Below are 25436 nucleotides of genomic sequence, written 5' to 3'. Positions count from 1 at the left end.
ATAAATTCTGTTTCAATATAAGAAAAAGTTGAATTATTTATAAGGAATGAAAATGACTTCGTTTGAGTTCCATAAACAGTTAATGAATGTGTAATTGATAATGTATTCGTTACAGACAATTATACGTTAATGTGAATGGAAATGCTTTTGTTATATCACTTTGCACTAATTCAGTATATGTATATGAAACAGATAGAACATTTGATATATTTAAAATTATTCCCTTTGCGATAAAAAGGAGTTGAATGAATTAAAACATTTCTAAAAATATAAATGTAATATTTCTTTTTCTATATGGGTTAATTAAAATCGTTTAAATTAAAAGTTATAATAAATACAAATATATTCATAAAATACAACCTTAAAAATGTCTTTGCTTAATAAAGATTAAATAAAAGAATGTATTCAAGGTGCCTTAAATTTTTTTTCATTTTAAGACAAGAAAATAAGAAGAGCTATTTGGAAGGAGATTGAGTGTATAATAACTCATAATAACAACTTAAAATGTCATTTCCTTAATATGTCTTCTTATTAAAACGAATTACTTTCTCCTTTAAAGGAGGATAATCAATGATGACATCTGATATTTTTTTGTAAACTGATTACTTTTTCAGTTTATTATATGATTGAAGTAATTGTATATTTGAATTACACATTTGAATATGAATAAAAATATAACCATTTTAAATATTAAAGTAAATGTAATTATTCTAGGGATTATTATGAGTATGATATGTTTTAAAATATAATGTTGGAAATTAATTTGAACATTATTTTATCGATCTACATAAATTAGTTGTGCGTAAGCCTTGATAACTATCTTGAAACGTTCCATATGGAACTCCTTTAGTTCTTTGTTTTATTATTTCGTATTGAAGTCATGAAATTGAAAGACATTACGATCAATTTCTTAAGAAATGGGATTTAGGGAATGGTTTTCCTTTTTTGTTTATTTTCCATATCATTTTCACGCAAATTCTCAGAGCTAAACCTCTACAAATATATCCCAGGCATTTGGGTTCAAAATATACAGAATGAAACAAAAGAATTCGAAATCAAACAAATATCAACTAAACTCATGAAAGCGAATTTTAATAAAACATCATTTTCTTTCCAAATTGGGAAGGTTCCTGTTCAAGTTATTGTGCTTGATAATACAACATGCAAAATCAAAATTAATAGTAGAGTATTTTCCTTAATATTCAATCCAGAAACAAGTGGAGTTTATATATCAGATATATTTATTCCGGAGTATGGTCATCTCTCTATCACAATTTTTTCGGAAAATTCGATAGAAGTATGCTACGTCCCTATTAATACCAAGTCCATTTATTCCTATGGATTTTACAGGAAAGGTTCGTTTACATATACACTTGCGGACTTTTTAATTCCAACCACTATTGGTCTTGTGATTTCTTTTGTCTTTCTCCGTTTTGGTCGTAAATACCTAAATTAGAACTATCCATATTAGTAAAAATAAATCATACAGTTCTTTTTAAAAAATCTATTAATATTTCAAAATTTACTATCTAATTTTCACATGACATATTCTTTTCATTTTTATCTTTTTATATCTTTCTGCATTTATATATGTGATTCTATTTTGTTTTTGGTATTTTTAATAGAACATTTAATTGATTTCTTTTTACTCACACATTATTTCTTCCTTACAATTACAAAACCGATTACATATAAGTTTTTATTTAAGCATTTTCAAGATGTCTAATTTTAGATGTATAACTGAGAGTGAGCTTCCAACAGGCAATTCAGCTAACGGCTGCTTCGTATCGTCGTCACTTTCCCAAACTGCAATTAACGTTCTCCTGCTTTCTATGTAGAAAATTGACTTTGGCGAAGTGTTTTCTATTTCCTCGATTTTGTAATCGAGTGAATAACAATACCAAACAGCCCTATCACAATCAAACACAAATAATCGTGTTCTTGATTCTGCACCTAGAGTTTCGAATGCAAATATCACAGAACCGGGTGAAACTGTTGCTAATGTATCAAGTTTTAATGGCTCTGATCCAGTTGTAGGAAGAACTTTAATTTGAAGATCGAGGAGATTTAACTTTAGAACAGTCTTGGGAATAGAGAGACCAAATATGTACAAGTTAGAGCCAACAATAGAGCCCCAAGCGCCTTGCCGAAAGATGCAATCAGTTGTAATCATTTGCCATTCGAGTGTATCTGTATTAAGAAGATGAATTGTGGATGGATCAGATGCTGACGTGTGAGCTAACACAATGATATAGGGAGGTGAACTCATCATTAAAGGATTTGCACATGGATTTGGTGATGGTCCCGAAGTTTCTGGATGAATTATTTCGAGGGTTTTGAGATCTAGATAATGGAGATCACCAACAGGAACTTTAGGACTTGAAAGTCCGCCAAAAAACCATAATTTGTTATTAAATAATGTTGATCCGCAATTTGCATGTGGAGTGGCATTGCTAACAATAAGACGTGACCATGTGTTATCTTGAAGAGAGTATTTCCAAAATTGTGATGAGTAGGATTCATTGACATTCGTGCCATATGCGCAATAAATTGTTTGCGTTAGTGGATCATACTCAATGGATTGACCACTACATTGACGTGGAGGATCACCTTTTGTTTCTACAAGAACCCATTTGCTTCCAAACGCTGGAAGTGATGTAAGATCACAATGTTCGCCAGATACTCCTTGCTTATCAGCTGAAGAGCGAGAAGGAACAACTCTCCGGCAATCTATTGTTGAAAAACCTGGTGTAAATACCTTCCCTGGGTTCTGAACGTGAGTCTTTTGCATTGATTGTTGGTAGCTATTTTCACAGTATATGTGAAATTTCCCTGTGAATTTTGGAGGTTAAAATTAACATGAGGAGAACTTATGAATTGAATATAAAACAATCGTTTAATTTATTTTCTATTGTTTAGGTAATCGTTTAGTCTTGACAATTGAGTTTAATTTGATTTAATTTTTTGAAGAAGAATAAGGTTAATATATGCTTAAACTCATTTGTTGATTTATATAGGATGAATTTTCTGATAAACATAATTTTTGGAATATATTCATTCTTCAAGAATTTTGATGATGACATATCTAAACATGAAAGCTTTAGTAAAACATAAACAACTTCAATAATTCTTGGGTGACCATATAAAAAACAGTTCAAGATTTAGTAAACACATTAATATTTTAGCTTCAAGTATTGGTCTTCTTATGATAAAGTGATTTTCATTCAACGAAAAAATATTAATTTGTTGAACTGATTTCAATAAAAATTTTTTGCTTTTGCTCCTTTTTTCATGAATTTTTTTCAAATATTTTTTGATGATTGTAATTTTACAATTTTAATAGATAATTCATATGATTTTACATAATAAACTGAATATATTTTTATTGGTGAAAAAATTGTTGAAATTCCTGGTGAATAATTTGCAAAATAGTTAATTATATTCATTTTGGTAACTTTGTAAATCATTAGGGAAATTCAGTATTTTCATCATGCTCATATTTGGAAACGATTATTTTTGGAGGAAATATTACAACAATTCGTGATTCAGCATTTCATTTTGTTCTCACTAAGTATTACACTTCCAAATTTGGTTCAAAACCTTGAGATTCAGTATTTTCTAATTGTTATAATTTAACGATATTAACACTTGGAACAAGATTAAAAGAAGCTAGTAATTCCTCATTTCGAAATGATGTAACCTTCGATGCATTTATTATTTTGGCAATCCAGAACAGTATATTGACAAAAATACATTTTCATAAGTTAATGTAAAAATTATTACATATTTAACATATAAAGAAACAATATTTGAACCATTTCCAGTGAATAATGATGATACTAGTGATGTTTATTCACCAATTTCAACACATTCATTTACAAAATCGTAAGTAAAAAACATAAACATGTTCTAAATTTTTTTATGTTTATCATAAATTACTTTCAAATATTTTATGATAATAAATCAACATTAATAATAACAAATTTAAATGATTTTAATATCAAAACATCACGAAATTTATAAACATTGGTGAAGGAATTTATTTCATTCCAAATAATATATTTGTAGAATGGTAATCTGTTACCTCAGTTAATTTTGGTAATTCTATATCAGATATTGGGATTTATGTTTTTTCTTTATGTTCACAATTGGAAACGATTATTTTTAAAGAAAATGTTACAAGAATTGATACTGCAGCATTTTCATTATGTTCACCAATCAAAAGCATTACAATTCCAAATCCAGTTATAACGATTGGCAGTTATGCATTTTCAATATGCTCTAATTTAAGAATATTAACACTTGGCTATGGAATAAAAGATATTGGAGGTTCAGCATTTGGTAATTGTATTGCACTTGAATGTATTTAATATTATGGAGAAAGAGAATCAAATATTGGAGATAATGCATTTTTTAAATGTTATAACTCTTGTTATAACATATTCAACATATATGGGAAATTTGGAGAATTAACAGTCAGCACCAAATCATCAGAAGGAAACTGCAGCTCGATTTCAACAATTTCGTTTTCAGTATCATGATACTTAATATATGTATATTAATATATGTATATAATATACTCAATATATACTAAATGCATTTAGTATAAGTTATACATATTCAAATTCAAATACATTTTCAGCACCACATTCAGACATAGTAATAATTTTGTAAGTCAAATACATTTACTATATAATTTCGAAATGATTTAACGAAATCATTTTGATATTCATTAACAATCACATTATCAATAACACCTTCATTTACTTATTATGAAATACAAACAAAATCACTTTCACTAATTACAATTAATTCATATTATATTTATATCGAAACAGAATTTATTTATTATGATTACACAGTTTTTATTTATTCGATATATTATAATTATTATTCAGTGATGAATTTTTTCTTTTTGGTGTCTAATTTATCCATTCGAGTTTGTATTTTATACATTTGCTTCCAATATTGATCGAATCATCTAGGACATTTTTGAAAAAATACAAAAGCAATGATTTCAATGGCGATGCGTGTAAACTAAATAAAATTGTAAGTATATAAAATCACTCTCACAATTTCCGTTGGAATCTCGGTGATAACGGTTCATAGGGGTTGTAAAGTTCTCCGGAGAACTTCTCAAAAACCTGTAAGATATTGAAATTTTCAGAAAAAAATAATTCAAATTTGAGATAATAAGCGGTTATTTAAATGATTTACATCATCGGCGGTCAATGATTCGCACCGGAGTAACATCCTTCAAAAAGGCATAATTGAATAGATAACCGTAAAGAATCATTATTCTTCATGTCAGCCAAAAAAGTTTTCATTACAGGTGCATCCGGAGTCATGGAACACGCATCATTCATCGAGATATATCGTAGAAGAAAAGATCTTAACATTGTTTTGTTACTTCTTGATGATCAAAAAACACGAAGATTATTTTTACCTTACAAAAACGACCCAAGAGTATCAATTGTTTGGGGAGATCTTCGAGACTACAAAAGCGTTTTGGAATGTGTTGAAGGTTGCGATTATGTTCTTCATATTGGTGGTCTTGTATCACCAACAGCTGATTACTATCCGAAGAAAACATTTGAAGTTAATGACAAAGCAGCCGAAAACATTGTTAAAGCAGTTAAATCACGACTTAATTCAGATGATATCAAAGTTATATACATTGGTACAGTTGCTGAAACAGGCGATCGTAATGATCCAATACATTGGGGACGATGTGGTGATCCAATTAACATTTCCATTTATGATCATTATGCAATTTCTAAAGTACAAGCAGAACGTGTATTTTCAGAATCTGGACTTAAGCATTGGGTTTCATTAAGACAATCAGGAATTCTTCATCCAGGTCTTCTTTATAACATTGGTCCAATTGTATTTCATATTGTTCTTAGAGGTGTTTTAGAATGGGCAACCATTGAAGATAGTGCCACGCTTATGTGTAATGTTCTTAATGATGATGTTCCAGAAACGTTTTGGAGAAAATTCTATAATATCGGATCAGGGGAAGAATATAGATTAACAAACTATGAGTTTGAAGAAAAAATCCTTCATGCAATTGGAATGGGGCATAATGCACCACAAAAATTATTTGAACCTAATTGGTTTATTACACGTAATTTCCATGGTCAATGGTTTTCAGATAGTGATGAACTTGATAAAATTCTTCATTTCCGTCATAACATTCCAATCAAAGAATATTTCAAGAATATGAAAAGGAATTTACCATGGTTCTTTAAATATACCTACCTAGCTGCAAATGCAATTGGGAAAATGTTTATGAAAGCAATTGCTTATGATAAAAGATTTGGTACTCTTACATGGCTGAAAGAAAAAGATGAAACAAGAATTAAAGCATACTTTGGATCATATGAAGAATGGAAAAAAGTACCAAAAACATGGGAATTAACAAATCTTTCACCTCCATCAAAACAAATCACATATTTAGATCATGGATATGATGAAACTAAACCAATTTCCGAATTAGGTTTGGAAGATATGAAAAAAGCGGCTCATTTTAGAGGTGGTGAATGTCTTTCTAATGAAATGGAAAAAGGAAATTTATATAAACCCCTTAAATGGAAATGCGCTTTTGGACATACATTCGAAATGACACCTAATACAGTATTAAAAGGTGGTCACTGGTGTCCGAAATGTGATCCAATTCCTTGGAACTATGATGAAATTGCGAAAGTGAATCCTTTCTTTGCGCAAGTTTGGAATCCATTCCATAATAAGAACGAAAGTAATGTTTTTGATGAATCAATTTATAAGGATTATGATGAATATAAATTGAAGAGATCATCAAATGTTTGGTTACATTTAATGATAATGTTCTTCATCATTTCTTTCACAATAATGTTCATAATTTTAACATGGAATTAAATGAAAAATCATTGCGGAATTAAAATTTAATAAAAAACTTTCTATCCTTAATCTAATAAATAGTGTGTTTTTTACAATAGAAGTTTGCAAAAGAGTAGCGATAATTCAAAATGAAAAATTATTATTCTTATTGCTGTATAAGGGAAATATAATAACTATACACATTTACTATTAATTTTTGGTCGCAAGTGGGTTTTGAACAACAATAAAAATAAAATTTTTATATGGAGCAATAACAATTTCATTCTTTTTTGATCTTACGCGAATAGCCTCAGGACCTCCTAAACCAGATATGCTATCAAGAGCTTTCTTTGTCCTCTTAACAAAATGAGAAACAAGTGAAGAATATAAATTTGTTTCATCATCTGAAAAATCTGATTTAATCGGAACGCCATCTGAAGTAGTAACAACGGTTCCAATGACTCCTTCCTTTTTTGAAAATTCTTCGAGAATTTTTTCTGCTTCCATTTATCTGTTTTCACATAACATGTCCAACCAAATGTTATTTCATTTTTTGAGGTTTTCTCAAAGCCTAATCTTTTATTACATTCACTAATCAAAGGAAACAGACACAATTATGATTTAATGATGTTTCAAGACGATAATGTTTTTTTGAGGTTCATCCATTGGATCAAGACACTGTCAACCAACTTTCCCTCTTATAGATTTCTTTCTAATTTTAAAATTATTTGTAATGTATTTAATACATATCAAATTTTAACATATAAGAACAGTAGATAAATTTTTATGAAGATATAATAATTTTTTTAGAATTTCCTTTGAATTTAGTCACTTTTTATTTAAATTTGTATCGTACGATACAATGCACAAACGGTCATCTAAGCAAAGACTGGATGTACCAGTTAACCACATCTAAACCAGTATATACAAGTATTGTTGGAAAAAATGTTTAAAATATTTTTATTTTCTGTTTATTTTGTGATTCTTTTTTGTGAGTATCTATCACTCGTGGAGGAATGAATCAAATTATTTTGTAAAGTATAAAAATTTGCCCATTCAAATCTTGGATTTGTAACCGCAAAATGAATTCAAAAAGTTATTTTTTCTTCTTTGTCCAGAGCCTCCAATAATAAATAAACTGTTTCAAGAATTATCCTATTCATAGAACAAATAAAATATAAGAAATTGCAAAGACAGATTTTTGAATTTTTGCTCTGGTCTAAAGATATTGAAAATCTTGTATAACTTAAAAACAAAATGAAAACTATAGAAAAATTATATAAATTAATATTAACTATTATTAGTTCTATATATTTATTGAATTTGAACTTCTGTATTGAATTCTAAAGCTCAAAAAAGCATTTTGAAATTTTGAAGATTGCTCATAAAGACAATAATATTACAAAATTTGGTTAAATAATTTTATTGAATAGAATGTGTATACTTATTTATTAAAATTTCTTTAAATTTAATTCAGTGGAAAATGAAAAAAATTGATTTTCTGATTTAAAACAGTCGTTTATTTGGTTGGCAGCGTCTTATTGAATCCAATTTTTTGCTGGAATTTCAATAATAAACGGTCGTTATCAAATGGCATAAATTCAAAAAATCATGAATCAAACACAAGAAATTATCAACAACATATTGTCTTATCAAAATCAGGCAAATTTTTATGCTAACTATAAAGGAAGTAAAATCCAAAATTCTATTGAATCTCATTACACCAATTTTCGAATATATCAACAAATTTCATCATACACCACATGCAATTTTTTGTGTCAGCAAAAGGGGTTTGACAATATATTATATTTCAGGGAAATATTTGATTTTTATTCAACTTTTAAAAATCCAAAAGCTAGCAAAAATCTTATTTTTGGTGTTACCAAAAATGCACAAAAATTTGTTCAAGATATTACAAGCATGATATTTAGCAATCAAATTAAAGAATTCATGGATAATATTTTAGAACATTTCAAATGTGAATCACCTGATTTAATTTTGTTTGCCCATGTCACATTTCCAAATCTCTTTTTTTATTATACTAATTTTTCTACTTTTAATTTATTGCTAGCAATTCTTAAAACTTTTGTTGTTTTTAAAGAACAACAAGAAATTATTTGTCATTTTATAAGTTCATTTTATGAATCATATCCAATGTTCCTTCGTTCATTATTTGATAAGTATGATGAGCTTACTTATTCACTTGGACGTGCATCGAACCCAATAAATTCATTTCATAATCTCATTCTTGCTGTACAACATGCATGTACATTTTTAACCAATGAACATTTTAAACTTGCACATAATTGTTATTCAAATAATGTTGAACTTTTTTCACTTACCTTTATTGATACTCTTCTTTTGACGCAATTAAAAATACGTGAATATGATCATATTTTAATAGAAACACTTGAATCTATCCCGAGAAACAAAAGTGCCCCAGCTTTCTATTGTTTGGCAAAAGCATTCACATCACCTAACATTACCCGACCAGATATGTTTGCAAATTATGGCGGCTTTCAATTCTTTGAATTAGGGTTTGGGGTACATACATACCCTATTACAATATATATTACTGGTTATGAATTACTTTTAGCATCCAAAATTATATACAAAAATCCAGAAGATATACATACAGTAGATAAAAGTTATAAAATTTTATTTGATCGAGGAATGCTATATGACTTTTATAAATATATAATTTATCCGCCTCATTTGTCACCTAATTATAAAGTCCTAAAATTATATGAAAAAGGGGGTTTGTTTGATATCCAAGAGAAATATCAAATTGATGATAAAGATTATAAACTATATTTTCAAAAAATATATACCAATGCAACAACAAACAAAGTTGAACCTTTGGATTATTTTCTTAATCTCTTTTCAGAAAGAAACCCTCTTGGAATAAGAGAAAACTCAATAATATTCGATAAAGAATTCCAAATTTATTGCTTGAAATCTATTGCGAATGAATACATTGAAAAAATTCGGAAATGTAATGCATATGTTATCATTAAAGATTGTATTAAACATCTCAAAAGAGAAGTAACTTCATCAAAAAGAGTTTTAGACGAAGTAATTCCTTATGCAATAGAACAATACAGAAACGAAAATTCTACTGATTATAGTAGTGGATTACTTAATGCATCTTTTGAAAATGATGATGATAATGATGATGAAACTCAAATTCAAATTGATAAAATGATTAATTTTTGGGAAATTATTAATTCTAAAGACAAAATTCCAAAAAATGAAATATTTAATGAATTAGCAAATTGTTTAACCAAAGATAACAATGAACAAAATGATGAAATTCTTCCAGAAAAGATAATACAAAAATTAAAGAATTACATGAAAACAATTTTAGTTATTAATTCCAATAAAAATATTCCTTTAATTAAAATTCCAAAAATTATTTCAATGTTGAACAATACATTTAATCATATGGTAAATGATAAAGACAAAATCAGTTCTTTAATGTATAATACTTTACTAACAATAATATCCGATTGTAAATACGAATTTTGTAAAATATTTTGTTATTACTTTAAAAATACATTAAGTATAAGAAATATCGATTTTATTAATAACTTCGGAGTTCCAAAAGAAATTATAAAAGGATGGACGCTAACATATGGAATTATTGGAAAATATGTGCTGAATAAAAATAACGAATTTAAAAAAAAGTTCGAAAAATATATTGAGGACGAGTCAGAATAGATATACATTAAAAAATATGAGTAAAAAATTAGACGTACATCTAAATCTTTTTAATATGCCACAAAAATAAAAGAAATTGCAACAAAAAAGTGAATTGAAATTTTGTCCCTAAAAATCTAATTAAAATATTTATAACGAGAAAAAATTGAAAATTATTTTAGAAAATGATTTTAAATTGAGATTTCATTCCCACTTGTTGAAAGTATTTTTTCAACAATATATTTAATATTCAACAAAATATTTAATTTTCAACAAAATTATTCCTCACAAACATTTGTTGACAATTTTAATTAAAAAATAATTTTATATATATACAAAAATTTATTATAACATTTGTAATACGTATTTTCTATGCTAACTTCTCATTAATTATTTTCATTGTTAGTGCAAAAAATTGTTCATCAATTTTTTGAATTAGCTCAATCCATTGCGGCATTTCAAACAAAAATGGTATTAAAAATTGAACTGAGGACGAACCAATACTTCTAATTACATCAGCGAGAACATTTACATCAGCGTTTTCTGGGTTTCCACCAGTAAATTCAACTTCATCAATAAATTCTTTAATTGAAGGATGATAAAAATATGACAATGAAAATTCTAAAGGAAGTTCATTTGAAATTATTTTACCAATCATTTCAAAAGCTCTTTGTGTTTTAGATTTAGGATATTCATAAACATAATTCAAACAAACTAAGTGAATTGTGGGGTACACCAAAAATGCATTGAAAATTTGATGCGCTATTGAAAAAGTGGGTGATTCAATGAAATGACAAAAATAATTGATCAGGCCTTTTGGTGATATTTTCGATGGATCAATCGAATAAAATAGGTTCTCTGGGATTGGAATATCCCTTTCATCTAGTTCATTTATGACTTCATCGAATATTGGTCCATCAAATTGAATTTCAGCAATTTGAATTAAAGAATTATCAGAAAGTTGTTGTGCATATTCCTTTGGATACTTAAATATTGATTCTTTGCATTGAATCTTTTTGCATTTGAGCAGAGGAAGAGATTCTTGTTGACGTTTTGTTATATTTAAAAGTTGTTGTGCAGCCCATGGAGCTGGAGAGCGAGGGTCATCTGTTTCATTTAAGATAAAAGATAAAAATGATTCTGCTAATAAATCAGATACTTCTTTTTTAGCAGAAACAAATGGTTTCGAGACAACATCACTGAGCACTTGTGGAATAAAACCATAGCTTTCACATATTTCATCAATTGTCGAATTATTTATTACCGTATTGAAATTTTCAAGTGTTAAAAAAAATTCTTTTGGAATTTCATCAGATGGATTTTGTTGAATTTCACTTGCAATTTTTTTCATGGATTCATCGTCAAGATGACTTGTTTCCATTTGAAAATTTAAAATTCAAGGAAATTGGACTTTTCACATAACATGTCGGCATTATTCCTGCTGATTGTTCATAACATTCGGAGCAAATGATAAAGGAAGAATTTTGCACTAAGAGAAAGTTTTCATATATTTATTAAAAAATTATTTACAAAATCCCAAAAGTTAACAATTTTTAATGATTATTAAACATAGTAACAAGAAGATTAGAAACAATTTTTTCTATTGAATCCGCTGAAGTAATTCCAAGTATTTTTCTGAGATTACTTTCTTGCTTAGAAAGTCTTTTTAGTTCTGTTCCTACACGATTAACAAGTTCTTTAAAGTTATTTTCATCTAAGCCTTTTTCCACGTTGAAATATTGTCGAAATTCATTTGCAATATATGCAAAAATTGCTCTTTTGTTGGATTCAAAGTTTCCTTTAAGTTCTTCAATTGCATTTTGTTTTTCCATTTCTTTGGAAAGTTCTGCTGCTTTAAATTTCGTTTCCATTAATTTTTGATATCTTTCATTTTCTTGTTTAAGAGATTCTATTCTTGCTTTGTTTTGTTGATTTTCTATTGATAAATGTGTGTTTGATGAAATTAATGTTTTGTTTTTATTTTGGAAGTCTTCATGTGATTTTGTTAACTTTAAAAGCATTTGATGCATTTCTTCATTTTTACTTTTGTTTTGACTTAAGACTTTTTCATATTGAAGTTTTATATTTGTTTTCTCATTTGAGATTTTTTGTAGATAATTTTTCTCATTTTCTTTGATTTGTTCTGTTAATTTGTCAATCATTTTGTCTTTTTCTTGAACACTTTTCTTTAAAACTTCCGTTGATTTCTTCCATTGATTTGTTTCATTTTCAATTTTTTTAATTCTTTCTGATAATGAAATGATTTTTTGTGTTTTCTTATCAATTTCATTGTTGAATTTTTGAGTTCTTTCATTCATTTCTTTTTCTTGATTTTGTTTTACAGTGATTTCTTTTTGTGTTGATTCTTTTGTAATTTCTTCGATTTTTCGTTTTAATTCGGAGTTAACAATTTGTAATCTTTGTAATTGATTTTTCAGTTCAATTTTCTCTTCTTCAAATTCATTTATTGTATTTTGTTGTTTGCTTACCATTTCTTCAATTTCATTTTGTTGTTGTATACATGAATTCCTAAATGACTTATGATTCTTTTTGAATTTTTTGATTTGCGATATAAAATGATCAATTTGTTTAGATTGTTTATCAAGTGATTCCTTTAATTTATCAATTAAATCAATTGCTTCTGTAATGTTATTTGCATTTAAATGTGTAAAAACATTGAATAAATTATCATTTAAGTTTTTGATTTCATTTTCCTTATCAAATAAATCTGCTTTCATATCAGAGAAGTTTTTAACAATCAAAGCGCATTTTGAATAATCTGAAATCAATTCTTCTGGCGTAAACAAAGGATGATCAACTAAGTTTGTAAGATCATTAGCCAAATTTAAAGAATTTTGTACTTTTCTTTCTAATTCTTTAATCATTTTATCTTTATCTTTAGAATTAGCTTCAATTAATTTGCTATAATTTCTTGCAATTGTTGTTAAAACATGCCTAAGTTTGGTTACAATAGGAATATCATCATCCTTTGCAATTTCAGTAATTTGTGCACATAAAGATGAAGGAAACTCCGTTGTGCACCATGCAGTAATAGGAATTGACTCTGAAATACTTCTTTTGTTTTGATCTTCTGAGAGTTCTTTTTTGATTTGTTTCAATGATTCTTCTTGAATCTTAGATGAATAGGCATCAAATGATTTTAATAAAAAATTTTGCTTGTGAAGTAAATCAAAGTTTTTTTCTCTTTCAGAATATAAAAATCTGATTTCATTTTGATTATTATTTATAAGGTTTTCTAAAATGGTTATTGAGCTCTTCAATTTGCTAATTTGACTTTCATATTCATTTATATCAATTTCGCTTTGATGAATAGAAGATTTCATTGATTCCATTTCAAAACGATTTGAATTACATAGCTCTTGTAATCTATCATTTTCGAGTTGCATTGTAATTTGTTGAGACTTAAGATCATCGCATTCTTTGGATAATGATTTATATATGTCTTCAGCTTTTTGAAGAGATTTTTTGAGAGTTTCTACTGTAGATGTGTATTCATATATTTTAGAATTAAGTGTTACATTTTCACGTCGAAGATTTGAATTTATTTTTTGCATTTCTTGTAGTTTTGAAGTTTGACTTTCGATTTGTTCTTTAAAATCATTTAATTCTTGTGATTCAAGATTTGATTTACTACGCCTGAATTCTTCTTTTTCTTTTTCCATCTTTTCTTGGATATTCTTGATTATTTTATCTTTGTTGTTGATTTCATTCTCGTATTGTTTTTCTTGTTCTTCTAATTGTATTTGCATTTTGAAAAGTTTTGATTCTAAATCTTTAATTTTGGCATTAGCATTTTCATTTTGACCATTAACTTCATCATTTATCAATCTTATTTGTTTAATATGTGAGCTTTTCTCATCCTTAATCTTTTTCTTGAGTTTCCTAAGTTGTGCCTTTAATATTTCAAAATCTTTTGCTTTTTCTTGTGATTTGATTTGTGATTGAGTTATGAAATTTAATGCATCAGTAAGAGAATTAAAAGATGCTTTGCATATTGAGTTTATAGATTTAACAAATGAATCAATAGATGACTTGAGTTCATCAGATTGTGATTTTTCCATTTTAAGTTGACTCTTAAGGCTTGAAATTTGAGCTTGATCAGATGATTGCTGTTTTTTAAGTTCAGATATTTCTTTTTCATACTTGGAATTATCTGATTGAACAGCTGTTAAATGTTGTTGTTTTTCGATTTTTTTTGAGTCTTTTTCCTTTTGTAATTTTTCTTTCAATTCCTGATTAGTTTTCAATGTGATATTTAACCTGTTTTGAATATCTTCTTTTTCCATATTAACAGCTCTTAATTGTTGTCCTAGCTCAAGACACCTGTTGTGTTGTTCTTGAAGTTTATTACTCATATCCATGAATTCTTGAAATTGTTTTTGGTATGATTCAATTTCTTTTTTTAATCTTTCATTTTCTTGTTGTATATTAAAATAACTCATGCTCTTTTCTTCAGAGGAGAAATCAGATGAGGAAAAATCGCTCTTGTCATCGCTATCTTCCCTTATCTTGTTCATGATTGTCTTAACGTACATGAAAATTAACGTCTTTTTTAAGTCGAGCAAAATAACATTTCAAAAATTAACAAAGATACATTTGTTTATTAAGTATTTTTTGATTTAAATCTCCAGATAAATCCAATTAGAGCAATAGCTCCAGTAATGAGTAATCGAAATATTTTGTTCTTTCTTAATGGAATTTTTCGGCCCAATGTGTATGTGATAAATTTTCCGGTGGATTTTGTGTATAAGCTAATTTTCATTGAATACTGTGATATTATATTCAAAGAAAATTGTAAATCATCTGATAATTCACCAACTGATGTTATAACATCATTTTGGCTCCTGCTTATCTGTATTACCTTTAGTTCTTCGTATTCTTGTGTTTCTTTATTGAATATAGAAATTTTATATTTGTATAAATTGTTATCACTTAAGTCATCAAACAAAATTCTTGTATTCATTGTTTTGTTTTGATCACTTAATACTCCGTAAAGTTTGCTGCGATCATTTTTATCTTCTGAAAATAAAAATAAAGAATAAGAAGATAAAGACAAATTCATGTTATTTTTGTTATCAAAAGAATTATCAGTACCAACAACCGACCATTCTCCCTCGAAATCTTTCAAGTAACTCTGCTCTGTTTTTCCAATAGTAAACAAAATGCTTAAAAAAACAAGCATTTTCCAAAAATGTGATCGTTCGATTGCGGGGCACCCCTTTACCAAGCGTTATCGGCTTAAGTTTTTGAATACGATTCTATTAAAACCGATCAAAAAGTATTTTCTAGTACGATAAAAACGGTTTGTTAAAGTAAGTTGTTCTTCAGGATATTTACTTCCTTAGTTACTTAGTTAACTAGCGTTCCTTATTTTCGAAACATTAATGACTTCAGGCCACGAAACTTAACAAGAAGTCGAAGACTACAATTACAGTACGATAAGGGTCTATCATAATTAACCTTTTTAGCATCAGTTTTATTATGCAAAGCAGGTACATTTGGCAAAGGGTTATTTCCCTCATAGACTCAGATTTAATTTTTTCAAAGTCTTAAAATTTATATGAACTTAAATATTATTCTGAGTTCGATGAACAAAAAATTTTGTGTAGAAAATGTTATTTTAAGAGTTTACTGTAATGCACTAAATCAGTTGTTTTGTTGTTGTGGGGGAATAATTTGAGATCCTGGATTCATTGGTTGTTGTGGAGGAATAACATGAGATCCGGGACCCATTGATTGTTGTGGAGGCATTGATTGCGGGCCTGGGCTCATTGGTTGTTGTGGAGGAATAACTTGAGATCCTGGACTCATTGGTTGTTGTGGAGGAATAACATGAGATCCGGGACCCATTGATTGTTGTGGAGGCATTGGTTGCGGGCCTGGGCTCATTGGTTGTTGTGGAGGAATAACTTGAGATCCGGGGCCCATTGATTGCTGGTAAGGAATAATTTTAGGGTTTGGACCCATTGGTTGTTGAGGAAACATTGTACGTTGCTGTTCTTGATGCATTGTTTGAGGATTTTGAAGTACTGGTTGAAGGTGCCTCATTTGTTGCTGAGGAAGCATTACCTGAGGATTTTGAAACATTATTTGAGAATTTAAGTACATCATTTGTTGATTTATATTCATAATTTGAGTATTTAAATTCATTATCTGAGAATTAAGACTAACCACTTGACTACTTAAATTTGCAATTAGTTGGCTTTGATTTATTATTTGCTGATTTGGATTCCTTTGCTGATTTGGGTTTTGGTTTGGGTTCATTCCATGTTGATCCGTTAAAAATAAACGGCTACATTAAAAAGATTTTCTTCCACACGATATATGCCACGCTAATCAATCCTTTTTTTGAGATTTTTAATTGGAAATGTCATATTTATTAGTTAGCATATGTATCTAAATTGTATTACTCGCAATTTACAAATTTGTGAGAACGAAATTAAAATTTAAATTAAAAGTATAACAAAGGACTTCTAATATATCATGAAAATCATGCATTTCAATTTAAATAATATAATTTTGAAAAAATAAACATTGTTTGGTTGGTGTTTTGCAGAAAGAGGACTATCCAATAGAGCCAAACCTTCAACAACATGTATGACTGTAGATTCTGCGTTCTGCTTAAAGCTAACAAATTGCAATTTGTGTGATGTAAGATTTCTTCATTTGTATCGAGATTCTTTACCTTAATGCCGTTGCGTGTTGCTGCCCAATCATAGTAATTATATTGTCGAATTTTCTAAGTTCCATGGTGTAATGTTGGAAGAGTTGTCTCATCTTTATTGTTGCAATGTTAATCAGTGATCACATACATTATAGTTGCATCAGGTTCGTATGATGTATTAAACCATTCAAGCCAACCATCATATCTACCATTCCAGTTCTTGAATTATTTACAAACATTCACGTGAAATTTCTCACTGAATACTTGTATGCTCGGTGAACATCAATTCAGCCCAACGTAAAACTATTTAAAAGTTGATTTTTAACACTTTATTTACACAAGTGTGGTTGCTAACTTTTTTTCAATAGAAAAAATAAAAGTGACAATAAAACATTGAATTGATTTTTTGAGATGGTCCTGAAAATAACTTTTTCAACGCATAACAGTTCATCAAAAGACATTTTTGAATAGGGATTGCAATCAAGGAATTATTGTATTAATTACTTTAAAAGAGCTAAAATTTAATAATTTATTAGTTATTAAACGAATAATATTTAATGGATAGCATTAGAATTTTCAAAAATTTTTATATTTGAATTATTAAATTATATTAAAACTTAGAAATTTAATTTCACTTTTCTTTGCTTCCTATGTAATTGATAAATTAATATTATGCTGTACAAAAAGGATTTGCTTAAATAATTATTTTATTCAAAGAAATTTTTCTGATTAACTTTAATAAACGTAATTTTCTGATATCCAATTCAAGAATGAATCAACATCATTTTCTGTTGACGCCCAACCCAATGACGCCCTTACTGCGCCTAATGGGATTCCGTCAACAATATCATTATTATCACCACATGTTGTCTTTTGATCGAAGTATGCCTTAACCTTTTCTTCACTGATTCCCATGAATCTAAAACATGCTCCTGGATTGCAATGGCATCCTCCTCTTAAATGAAATCCTGCTTTACTTGCATCTCTAATTACAGCTGCATATCCAACGTAATCGTCGTCTGGCTTTTTGATGTTAAAAGCAACAATTCCGCCTTGAAGGTCACTATTTTTCAATTCATGATTTCCATAAATTTGACAAGCCTTAACGTTCGTCGAATGAAGCATCTTATCGAGACCGTTATATAACCGTTGGGTTAACCGCCAAACGTGCTTGTTAACGTTCTCAATGCCGATCGCTTTGATGGATTCAAGTCCATATTTGGCAGCACGCACAAGATCTGGAGATGGAAGGTCGTCTTCAAGTTTATAAGGTAGATCTTTGTGAAGTCTGTACTTCGTTTCTGTTGTTGATAAAGCAAGATCAACAGAACCTTCCAAAAATGACTTTTTAACAAGTTTTTCTGCAAAGGAACGCTTAAGAACAGCAGCACCATAATTAGGGAAACCTATGATTTTGTAAAATGAAAGAACGACTGCATCAAATGGATATTCGGTAAGATTTAGCTGATTAGTAGGTAGAAAAGCAGATGAATCTCCGATAATTGTAATTCCTGGTGTGTGTGTAAGTCTATACATTTCTTCTTTTCCAAGTTTTGTACCAGCAAAATTATCTTCAAGTGCAACAGCATAAAGAGTATCTTGATCTGCAACAATTTCTTTGGAAGAGTTGAGAACGCCAAATGTACCGCCTGCTGCTAATACATATTTACGAATTCCAAGAACAGAATTGTGATTATATAAAGTATACAAGAATTTGCTCGATGATTTCCAAGCATAATTTTCGCCAACAAGCTTTAGCGCTTGTGTTGCACTAGCTAAGAAAACTACCACATAATCATTAGAATTTGTTCCTAAAAATGATAATAGCTCTTCACGTGTTTCTTCGATTAACTTGTTTTCATCTATTTTGGTTTGGTTAGAAATGACATTTTCTGGAAAGATATCTCTTCTGAATCTTTCAACATCGAGATCACTATAAACACCAGCGCCAGTATAATCCAAATATATTGAACCTTCAAGGTGTTTGAGATACTTTTCTCTAAACTTTGGTAAGTATTCTGGGTAATTTTCTGAATTAAGAATGTTTGTAAGAACATCAGAATTTCTTTGAAAGGTTGCAATATATTGGATTAAAAGTGCTACTGCTGACAACAAAAGTCCAACCAATGTGTATCGAACCCATCTATATTTTCGGTATTGAACAATTGCTGAATTCATCCAACTGAACTTCTATCGGCTGATTGGGATGCCCCATATTACCTTCTTCATTTCACATTATGTTTTTACCAGATCCAAGAAAAACTCACAATTATACTCGTACAATTTTACAGTAACCAAGGTTGTTCAGTATGGTATATACTGTTGTTTACTAAACTATTAAAAAAAACCAATTATTAAATTAATTAATTTGATATAGAATTAATAATATCCAAAAGTTTCTATATCTTCTAAAGTCTAAAACATTAATTGCATTAGATGAAGATGTTTTATTTGATGTTTCGTTTTTATTTTTAGATGTTTTTTTGTGACGAAATGATGCAGTTTTTACGGTTTTCGGAGGTTATGGTCAACCTTTTGTTCAATGTCTGAAGCTCCAAAGCAGCAAGGCGAACAACGCCGTGGCGGAATGCGTGGACGTCAGCAACGCGATCGTCCACAACGCAATGCACAAAACAGAGGTGGAAAAGATAAGTGGCAACCAAAGACAAAATTAGGCCGTTTAGTTGCTTCTGGTCGTATTACATCTATCGAACAGATCTATCTTCACGCAATGCCAATTAAAGAACCAGAAATTATTGATGCACTCTTAGGTGATAACTTAAAGGATGAAGTCATGAAAATCATGCCAGTTCAAAAGCAAACACGTGCCGGTCAACGTACTCGCTTTAAGGCAGTTGTTGCAGTCGGTGACTATGATGGACATGTTGGTCTTGGTATCAAAACTTCTGCAGAAGTTGCTAATGCCATCAAAGGTGCTTTAATCTATGCCAAGCTTTCCATTCTCCCAGTTCGTCGTGGTTATTGGGGTAACAAGATCGGTCAGCCACACACTGTACCAAATACAGTTACTGGCAAATGTGGATCAGTTCGTGTAAGACTCATTCCAGCTCCACGTGGTTCTGGAATCGTTGCAGGTTCAGTTGCTAAGAAGCTTTTAGCCATGGCAGGTTTCGAAGATCTTTTCACATCATCAATTGGTAACACAAAGACATCAGCTAACTTCCTCGTTGCTACATACAAAGCAATAGAAGCAACTTACTCTTTCTTAACTCCAGATCAATGGGAGCAAAAAGAACCCGAACCACATCCATTTGTCCAATACAGCGATATCCTTGCAAAGGACAATGAATTCAAAGTTACAAAGGTTAACATCAATTTGGAGTAAAAAATGTCTCCTTTTTAATGTGATTTTATTGAGTTAAATAAATTTTAATTTAATGCATATTCAGCGCTCATATCTCTTTATGACTGTTTAGGTACCAAATTATTTATCATAAACTTTATATATTTGTTATTTAAATGACTATCAATTGTACTTGGATATGTTTTTTATGATAATTAATATTTACTTATTGTTGGGAATATATATATCGCATATGAAGAATTCACTCGTGCTAATGTTATCCTGTAACTACTGATAAACATTACATCAAATGTATACATAGGAAAAACCAGTAGACGCATCTTCTTTCACACAAGTTGAAAAAAACTGGTTCAGGAACTATTGGTGAAAACTTAAAATAGACATTGAAAAATGGTGGACTGAAGATACATGGAAATGGTAAAATGCGTGATTTCGATGACCCAGCAAATGTTCCACGGAAGAATTTTTTTTCTAATATCAACTTGTTATTGAAACAGTTACATCAATTTGCGAAAATGCATTTTTTAATATACCTGGCCTCAAATATGAGAAAGTACAAAGAAAAGTTAAGTTTCATTATTGTAAAAGGTAAGAAAGTATTCATCAGAAGCTGTTGATTATCTTAAGCCAAGTAATGATGAAGCAATCGCTAAAGTTAGTGATAAAAATAAAGAAAACTACAAAAATCAAATAAATATTTCATTATTATCGTTACAAGAATTTAATGAAATTTTGGAAGCTGCTGAACAGCAAATAATAGAAAGTGAAATTAGACAAAATAAAGAAGAAGCAATTCAAACACTTAGTACATTAACATAACTAATTACACACAATGAATTAACAGAGCATATGACAAAGTAACAATTGACTCAATCGTTGAAGAAGTCAAAGCAAAAAATGAATAACTCAAACTTATTCAACTTAAGCAAAATTTGTTATATCAACAAACATTTGTTATATTCTCCTTAACCATTTGTTATATCAACAAACATTTGTTATATTTTCCATAACCATTTGTTATATTCTCCTTAACCATTTGTTATATCAACAAACATTTGTTATATTTTCCATAACCATTTGTTATATTTTCCTTAACCATTTGTTATATTTTTTTTAACCATTTGTTATATTCTCCGTAACCATTTGTTATATCAATAACCATTTGTTATATTTTCCTTAACAATTTGTTATATCAGCGAACATTTCTCATCATAAACAATAAATTTAATGCGTACTCAATGACTTTTATTCACAAAATCAATTCCATATTCTATCGATCAAGTCATGGAATGGCTTTGACTCCCTCCAATCTTCTTCGAATATTTCATTAAACTTCGGCAACATCGACGAGTTATAACCCAACACGTGCAATCCGTATGACGAATACAGCACGTTATCAGACAGTGGATGTGATCCCAACAAAAAATAGTCGTCGGCGATGATGAAACTATTTGTGCTTTGCTTTGCCATTGTGTGTATGTGGATGTTTTCATGCGACGCAATTGTCGATGCCCATTTCAGACTTAAGTCAATGTTCGGATCGCTCTCAGGCAACAAAATACGGACGTCGCCGCCTTGTTCTGCAATGTTATACAACAAGCTTTGGATGGTGTAATATGAATAACTTCCTAAGTTATGGATGAAACGTGTCGCATGTATATAGAACTTAGTGAATCGAATGCCGCTAAGATAATTAATGAGATTTTCGAGGTGCTCACGGATTGGTGGTACTGTGTAATATGTTCCTTGTGATTGGATAAATGAATATTTGCCAAATGTTCCGAGATCATGTAGAGATTGTGTGTTATGATAGACAATGGCACTGTGCGGGAAATGTCTTGCTTCGGTAATAGAAGTGTTAAGAAATTCCCCAAGTGATACAAAGGCATTTGCATCGGATGCAACCGATGGTGCACCTTCGAATAAAAGCCCGATTTGTGTGGAAAGAGAGGGTAATGGAGAGCCTGGAAATAGAACATCAATGTCATCAAATATAATTAGATCACTTGTTATTCCATACATGAAGAAATGTGAAGCAACATTCTTACATTCAATAAAATCGGGTAGATCATCACTGCTAGTTATGGCAAGAATATAGACATTCCGTTCATGGGCTGAACGAAGAGCATTTAAAAATCGTTGATCAAGTTCAGAGGAATTCGAAAATGATAATGATCTAGATACTATCTTTATACTGCTCTTGGCAGAGTTGATGCGAGAAATAAGACTTTCTGTGAAAGAATTAGTTGAATCATTTGATTCTAAAAATGTAAGGTTATTTAACGTTTGATCAGGTTTATCTATCCTCCCATATACAAGGGCAAGGACAAAGAATAAAATAGCACCTAAGGATGAAAGAATTGTGGTGAGAAGATAACAAGAAAACTTCATCAGGAGATATAACCGTTCAAGCTGCCAAATTTTGTTGAAATTAATGAGGATAACCGTTAAGCCCATAAACACGTTTTCAATACTTTTGAAAGAAATGATTTTTTTCGAAGTGTTGATAAAAGGATAACCAAATCGTTACATTACGTAATTTGCAAAAGACAATAATCTCCAAAATTTCCTATTAATCTTGAAGCATTGAAATCTGAATTTTGAAGTAAATCAAAAATATATTTTAGGAAATGTCAAATACAAGTAAAAACAAAGTTCATCTGATGGTTTAACAAAGTTAAATCATGATACTACAAACAACAGATTCTATATTTGTTATTAGGAATCCATTAAATTTTTCAAAATCAACATCGAGATAACATTCACCCATTTTGACCTGTTTCAGGTTTGGTTTTATCACTTTTGCAAGTTGAAAAAAATTGAGGTTCAGTTTCTGATCTGAATTCACCACATTTTCTGAAAATTATATAACAACAATAAACAACAAAATCTTCATGTGATACTCATATTGGAAAAATACAAGTAAAAGCTCCACAAATTTTTTGAGTTTGTTTATTTTTATATTATGAAATGTTATAATAAGTTTGATCAAACTTCAATTTTCTTGATTTTCAAAGTTATTTATCGCAATGATCACATTATATCTAAATTATAATAAGTTAATATTAAAATTTTATGTATAAAATTCGTTTATACGATAATGGAAAATATGGCTCCTATAACAAATATGATGAAAGTGCATGGCGCTAAGCTCGATCTCATTCCAAAGTTTGTAGTTTCTGTTTCACCTTCACTTTCAGTTATAATGGTACTTTCTTCTTCATCTGAAGTTTCAATATGTAATAGTTCATCATCTTGTAATTTGTATTTAATGTTTTTTGGTATTCCTGAAACATTAATGAATGGCTTGTTTAAATCATTTACAAGTAAAATCAATTCGAAATTTTGAACATTTTGCCATTCACCGTCGAAGCTAAATTCCAACGATGAATTTCGATCAAATTTATTCTGATAGTAATAATCAATATTGAATGCTCCTTTACATATTTTTTCTGCATACATTATGTTTGGTTCATCAAAGTAAATTTTAGTTGATTTTGGTGGTGTAACTCCTTTTGGAAGAAACATTCCAATTTTCATTGGGGAAAATATATATGGTGAAATCATAATCGAAATATCATTTGAAAGCGAAACATCATCGACCTCAATATTGTCTTTATTAAATGTAATCAATCCAGGTTTCCCAGCATAATAAATTTTATTTGTTGAATGTATTTGTGGGTTTTGAAGGATTTGTGTGCTTGGTGTGATAAGATTATTTGCCATAAATTTTCCAGCTACGTTAGGAATGCATTTAGCAGTTGTATAACATTCGATTACAATTGTATTGAATTGTATATTATTTGAGAAATTAACTTTGGATGAAATATATACAAAAGGGAGTGATTTAGAGATATCATGTATGCTTGATTTGATTTGCAAAACATCGTTTTCACTCTTCAATCTTGGGATTTGATTGGCATGTGCTAAATCAATTGTAATATTCGTTGTATTATAAAATTCGATTTCGACTAAATCAAAATTACTTGCAAGACCCTTGAGTGATTCATTATTTGATATATTTGGATGAAATTCATAGACATATCCAGAAACTTCTGCAATTGCATCAGAACACATTTTTTGGAAATGCTCATCTCCTTTAAATTTTTGTGAATATTCTCGTAACATTCGCTCTATTGTAATGATGAACCTTTCTTCAATGCCATAGTAGATTCTTTTATATGTAAGACCTGAAACAACATAGAAAAATATAACCAACATGACACAAAGTGATTCACTTCACACAAATCTGAAATTGAGATAATATCGACTTTTTGATACATAAAGACGCTGAATAAACATCACAAAATGGTTTTGTTCGTGTTTTTGTATGCATTTTGTTGTTTATCAGCCCTTGTTATTTTTTGCATTGATTCAATTTTGAATCGAAAAATGTTTCGGTTAAATCCATGTTTCTCAGACATGATCATCGTTCATGCATTTTTATTCTATCTTGTTCGAATTTTACAGAAGAAAATTGACATTTTTATGTTGAAAGATTTATGCATATTTGAAGATACCTACAATATTGTTGTATGTTTGAAGAGGAAATCCTTTAATGAGAAAATCCTATCTTGAATCAATCAACGAAAAAAAATTATATCAAACATAATAATCATGATTATTATATCTCATTATGATAATTTTTGAGAAAATACAGTGTGAATTATGTTCTGTTCATGATTATCATGGATGGCAAAAAAGTGACGCAAGATTTTGCATTCGAGTGGATCCACTTTTTTATAACATGTTAACGAAACGATAGACGGCAAACCCTCGTTGGCAAAATTAAAAAAAATTCAATAAAATTATTGGAGGTCAATGTTATCAAATTTTTTAGAAATTGATTGGCATTTTTAATCATTAATC

At 29.2% G+C, this 25436-nt stretch overlaps 7 protein-coding genes across 7 annotated transcripts; 2 read left to right on the top strand and 5 right to left on the bottom strand.

The window, feature by feature from the left end:
• Nucleotides 1-1699: 1699 nt before the first annotated feature.
• GO595_008985 (Kelch motif family protein) lies at nt 1700-2791 on the bottom strand (the record flags this gene model as incomplete). The annotated part of the gene is made up of 1 exon (XM_067922619.1): nt 1700-2791. One exon carries the CDS (start codon nt 2789-2791, stop codon nt 1700-1702), a length of 1092 nt encoding a protein of 363 aa, XP_067770770.1.
• Nucleotides 2792-5304: 2513 nt separating this feature from the next.
• On the top strand, nt 5305-6897 carry GO595_008984 (NAD(P)-dependent oxidoreductase; the record flags this gene model as incomplete). Its single annotated transcript, XM_067922618.1, has 1 exon — nt 5305-6897. One exon carries the CDS (start codon nt 5305-5307, stop codon nt 6895-6897), a length of 1593 nt encoding a protein of 530 aa, XP_067770769.1.
• A 9327-nt stretch (nt 6898-16224) lies between these two features.
• On the bottom strand, nt 16225-16644 carry GO595_008983 (uncharacterized protein; the record flags this gene model as incomplete). Its single annotated transcript, XM_067922617.1, has 1 exon — nt 16225-16644. One exon carries the CDS (start codon nt 16642-16644, stop codon nt 16225-16227), a length of 420 nt encoding a protein of 139 aa, XP_067770768.1.
• Nucleotides 16645-17977: 1333 nt separating this feature from the next.
• Nucleotides 17978-19420, bottom strand: GO595_008982 (molybdenum cofactor sulfurase; the record flags this gene model as incomplete). The annotated part of the gene is made up of 1 exon (XM_067922616.1): nt 17978-19420. One exon carries the CDS (start codon nt 19418-19420, stop codon nt 17978-17980), a length of 1443 nt encoding a protein of 480 aa, XP_067770767.1.
• A 364-nt stretch (nt 19421-19784) lies between these two features.
• On the top strand, nt 19785-20588 carry GO595_008981 (40S ribosomal protein S2-1; the record flags this gene model as incomplete). Its single annotated transcript, XM_067922615.1, has 1 exon — nt 19785-20588. The coding sequence occupies one exon, from the start codon at nt 19785-19787 to the stop codon at nt 20586-20588; it is 804 nt and encodes a 267-aa protein (XP_067770766.1).
• A 1236-nt stretch (nt 20589-21824) lies between these two features.
• On the bottom strand, nt 21825-22958 carry GO595_008980 (uncharacterized protein; the record flags this gene model as incomplete). Its single annotated transcript, XM_067922614.1, has 1 exon — nt 21825-22958. The coding sequence occupies one exon, from the start codon at nt 22956-22958 to the stop codon at nt 21825-21827; it is 1134 nt and encodes a 377-aa protein (XP_067770765.1).
• Nucleotides 22959-23657: 699 nt separating this feature from the next.
• On the bottom strand, nt 23658-24788 carry GO595_008979 (uncharacterized protein; the record flags this gene model as incomplete). Its single annotated transcript, XM_067922613.1, has 1 exon — nt 23658-24788. One exon carries the CDS (start codon nt 24786-24788, stop codon nt 23658-23660), a length of 1131 nt encoding a protein of 376 aa, XP_067770764.1.
• Between the last annotated feature and the right edge of the window lie 648 nt (nt 24789-25436).

The sequence above is a fragment of the Histomonas meleagridis genome (assembly GCF_020186115.1).
Source record: "Histomonas meleagridis strain 2922-C6/04-10x chromosome Unknown contig_82, whole genome shotgun sequence".
NCBI classification, from domain to species: Eukaryota; Parabasalia; order Tritrichomonadida; family Dientamoebidae; genus Histomonas; species Histomonas meleagridis.
Note: the sequence above shows the minus strand (reverse complement) of the source record. Positions and strands in the feature narration are given on the sequence as shown.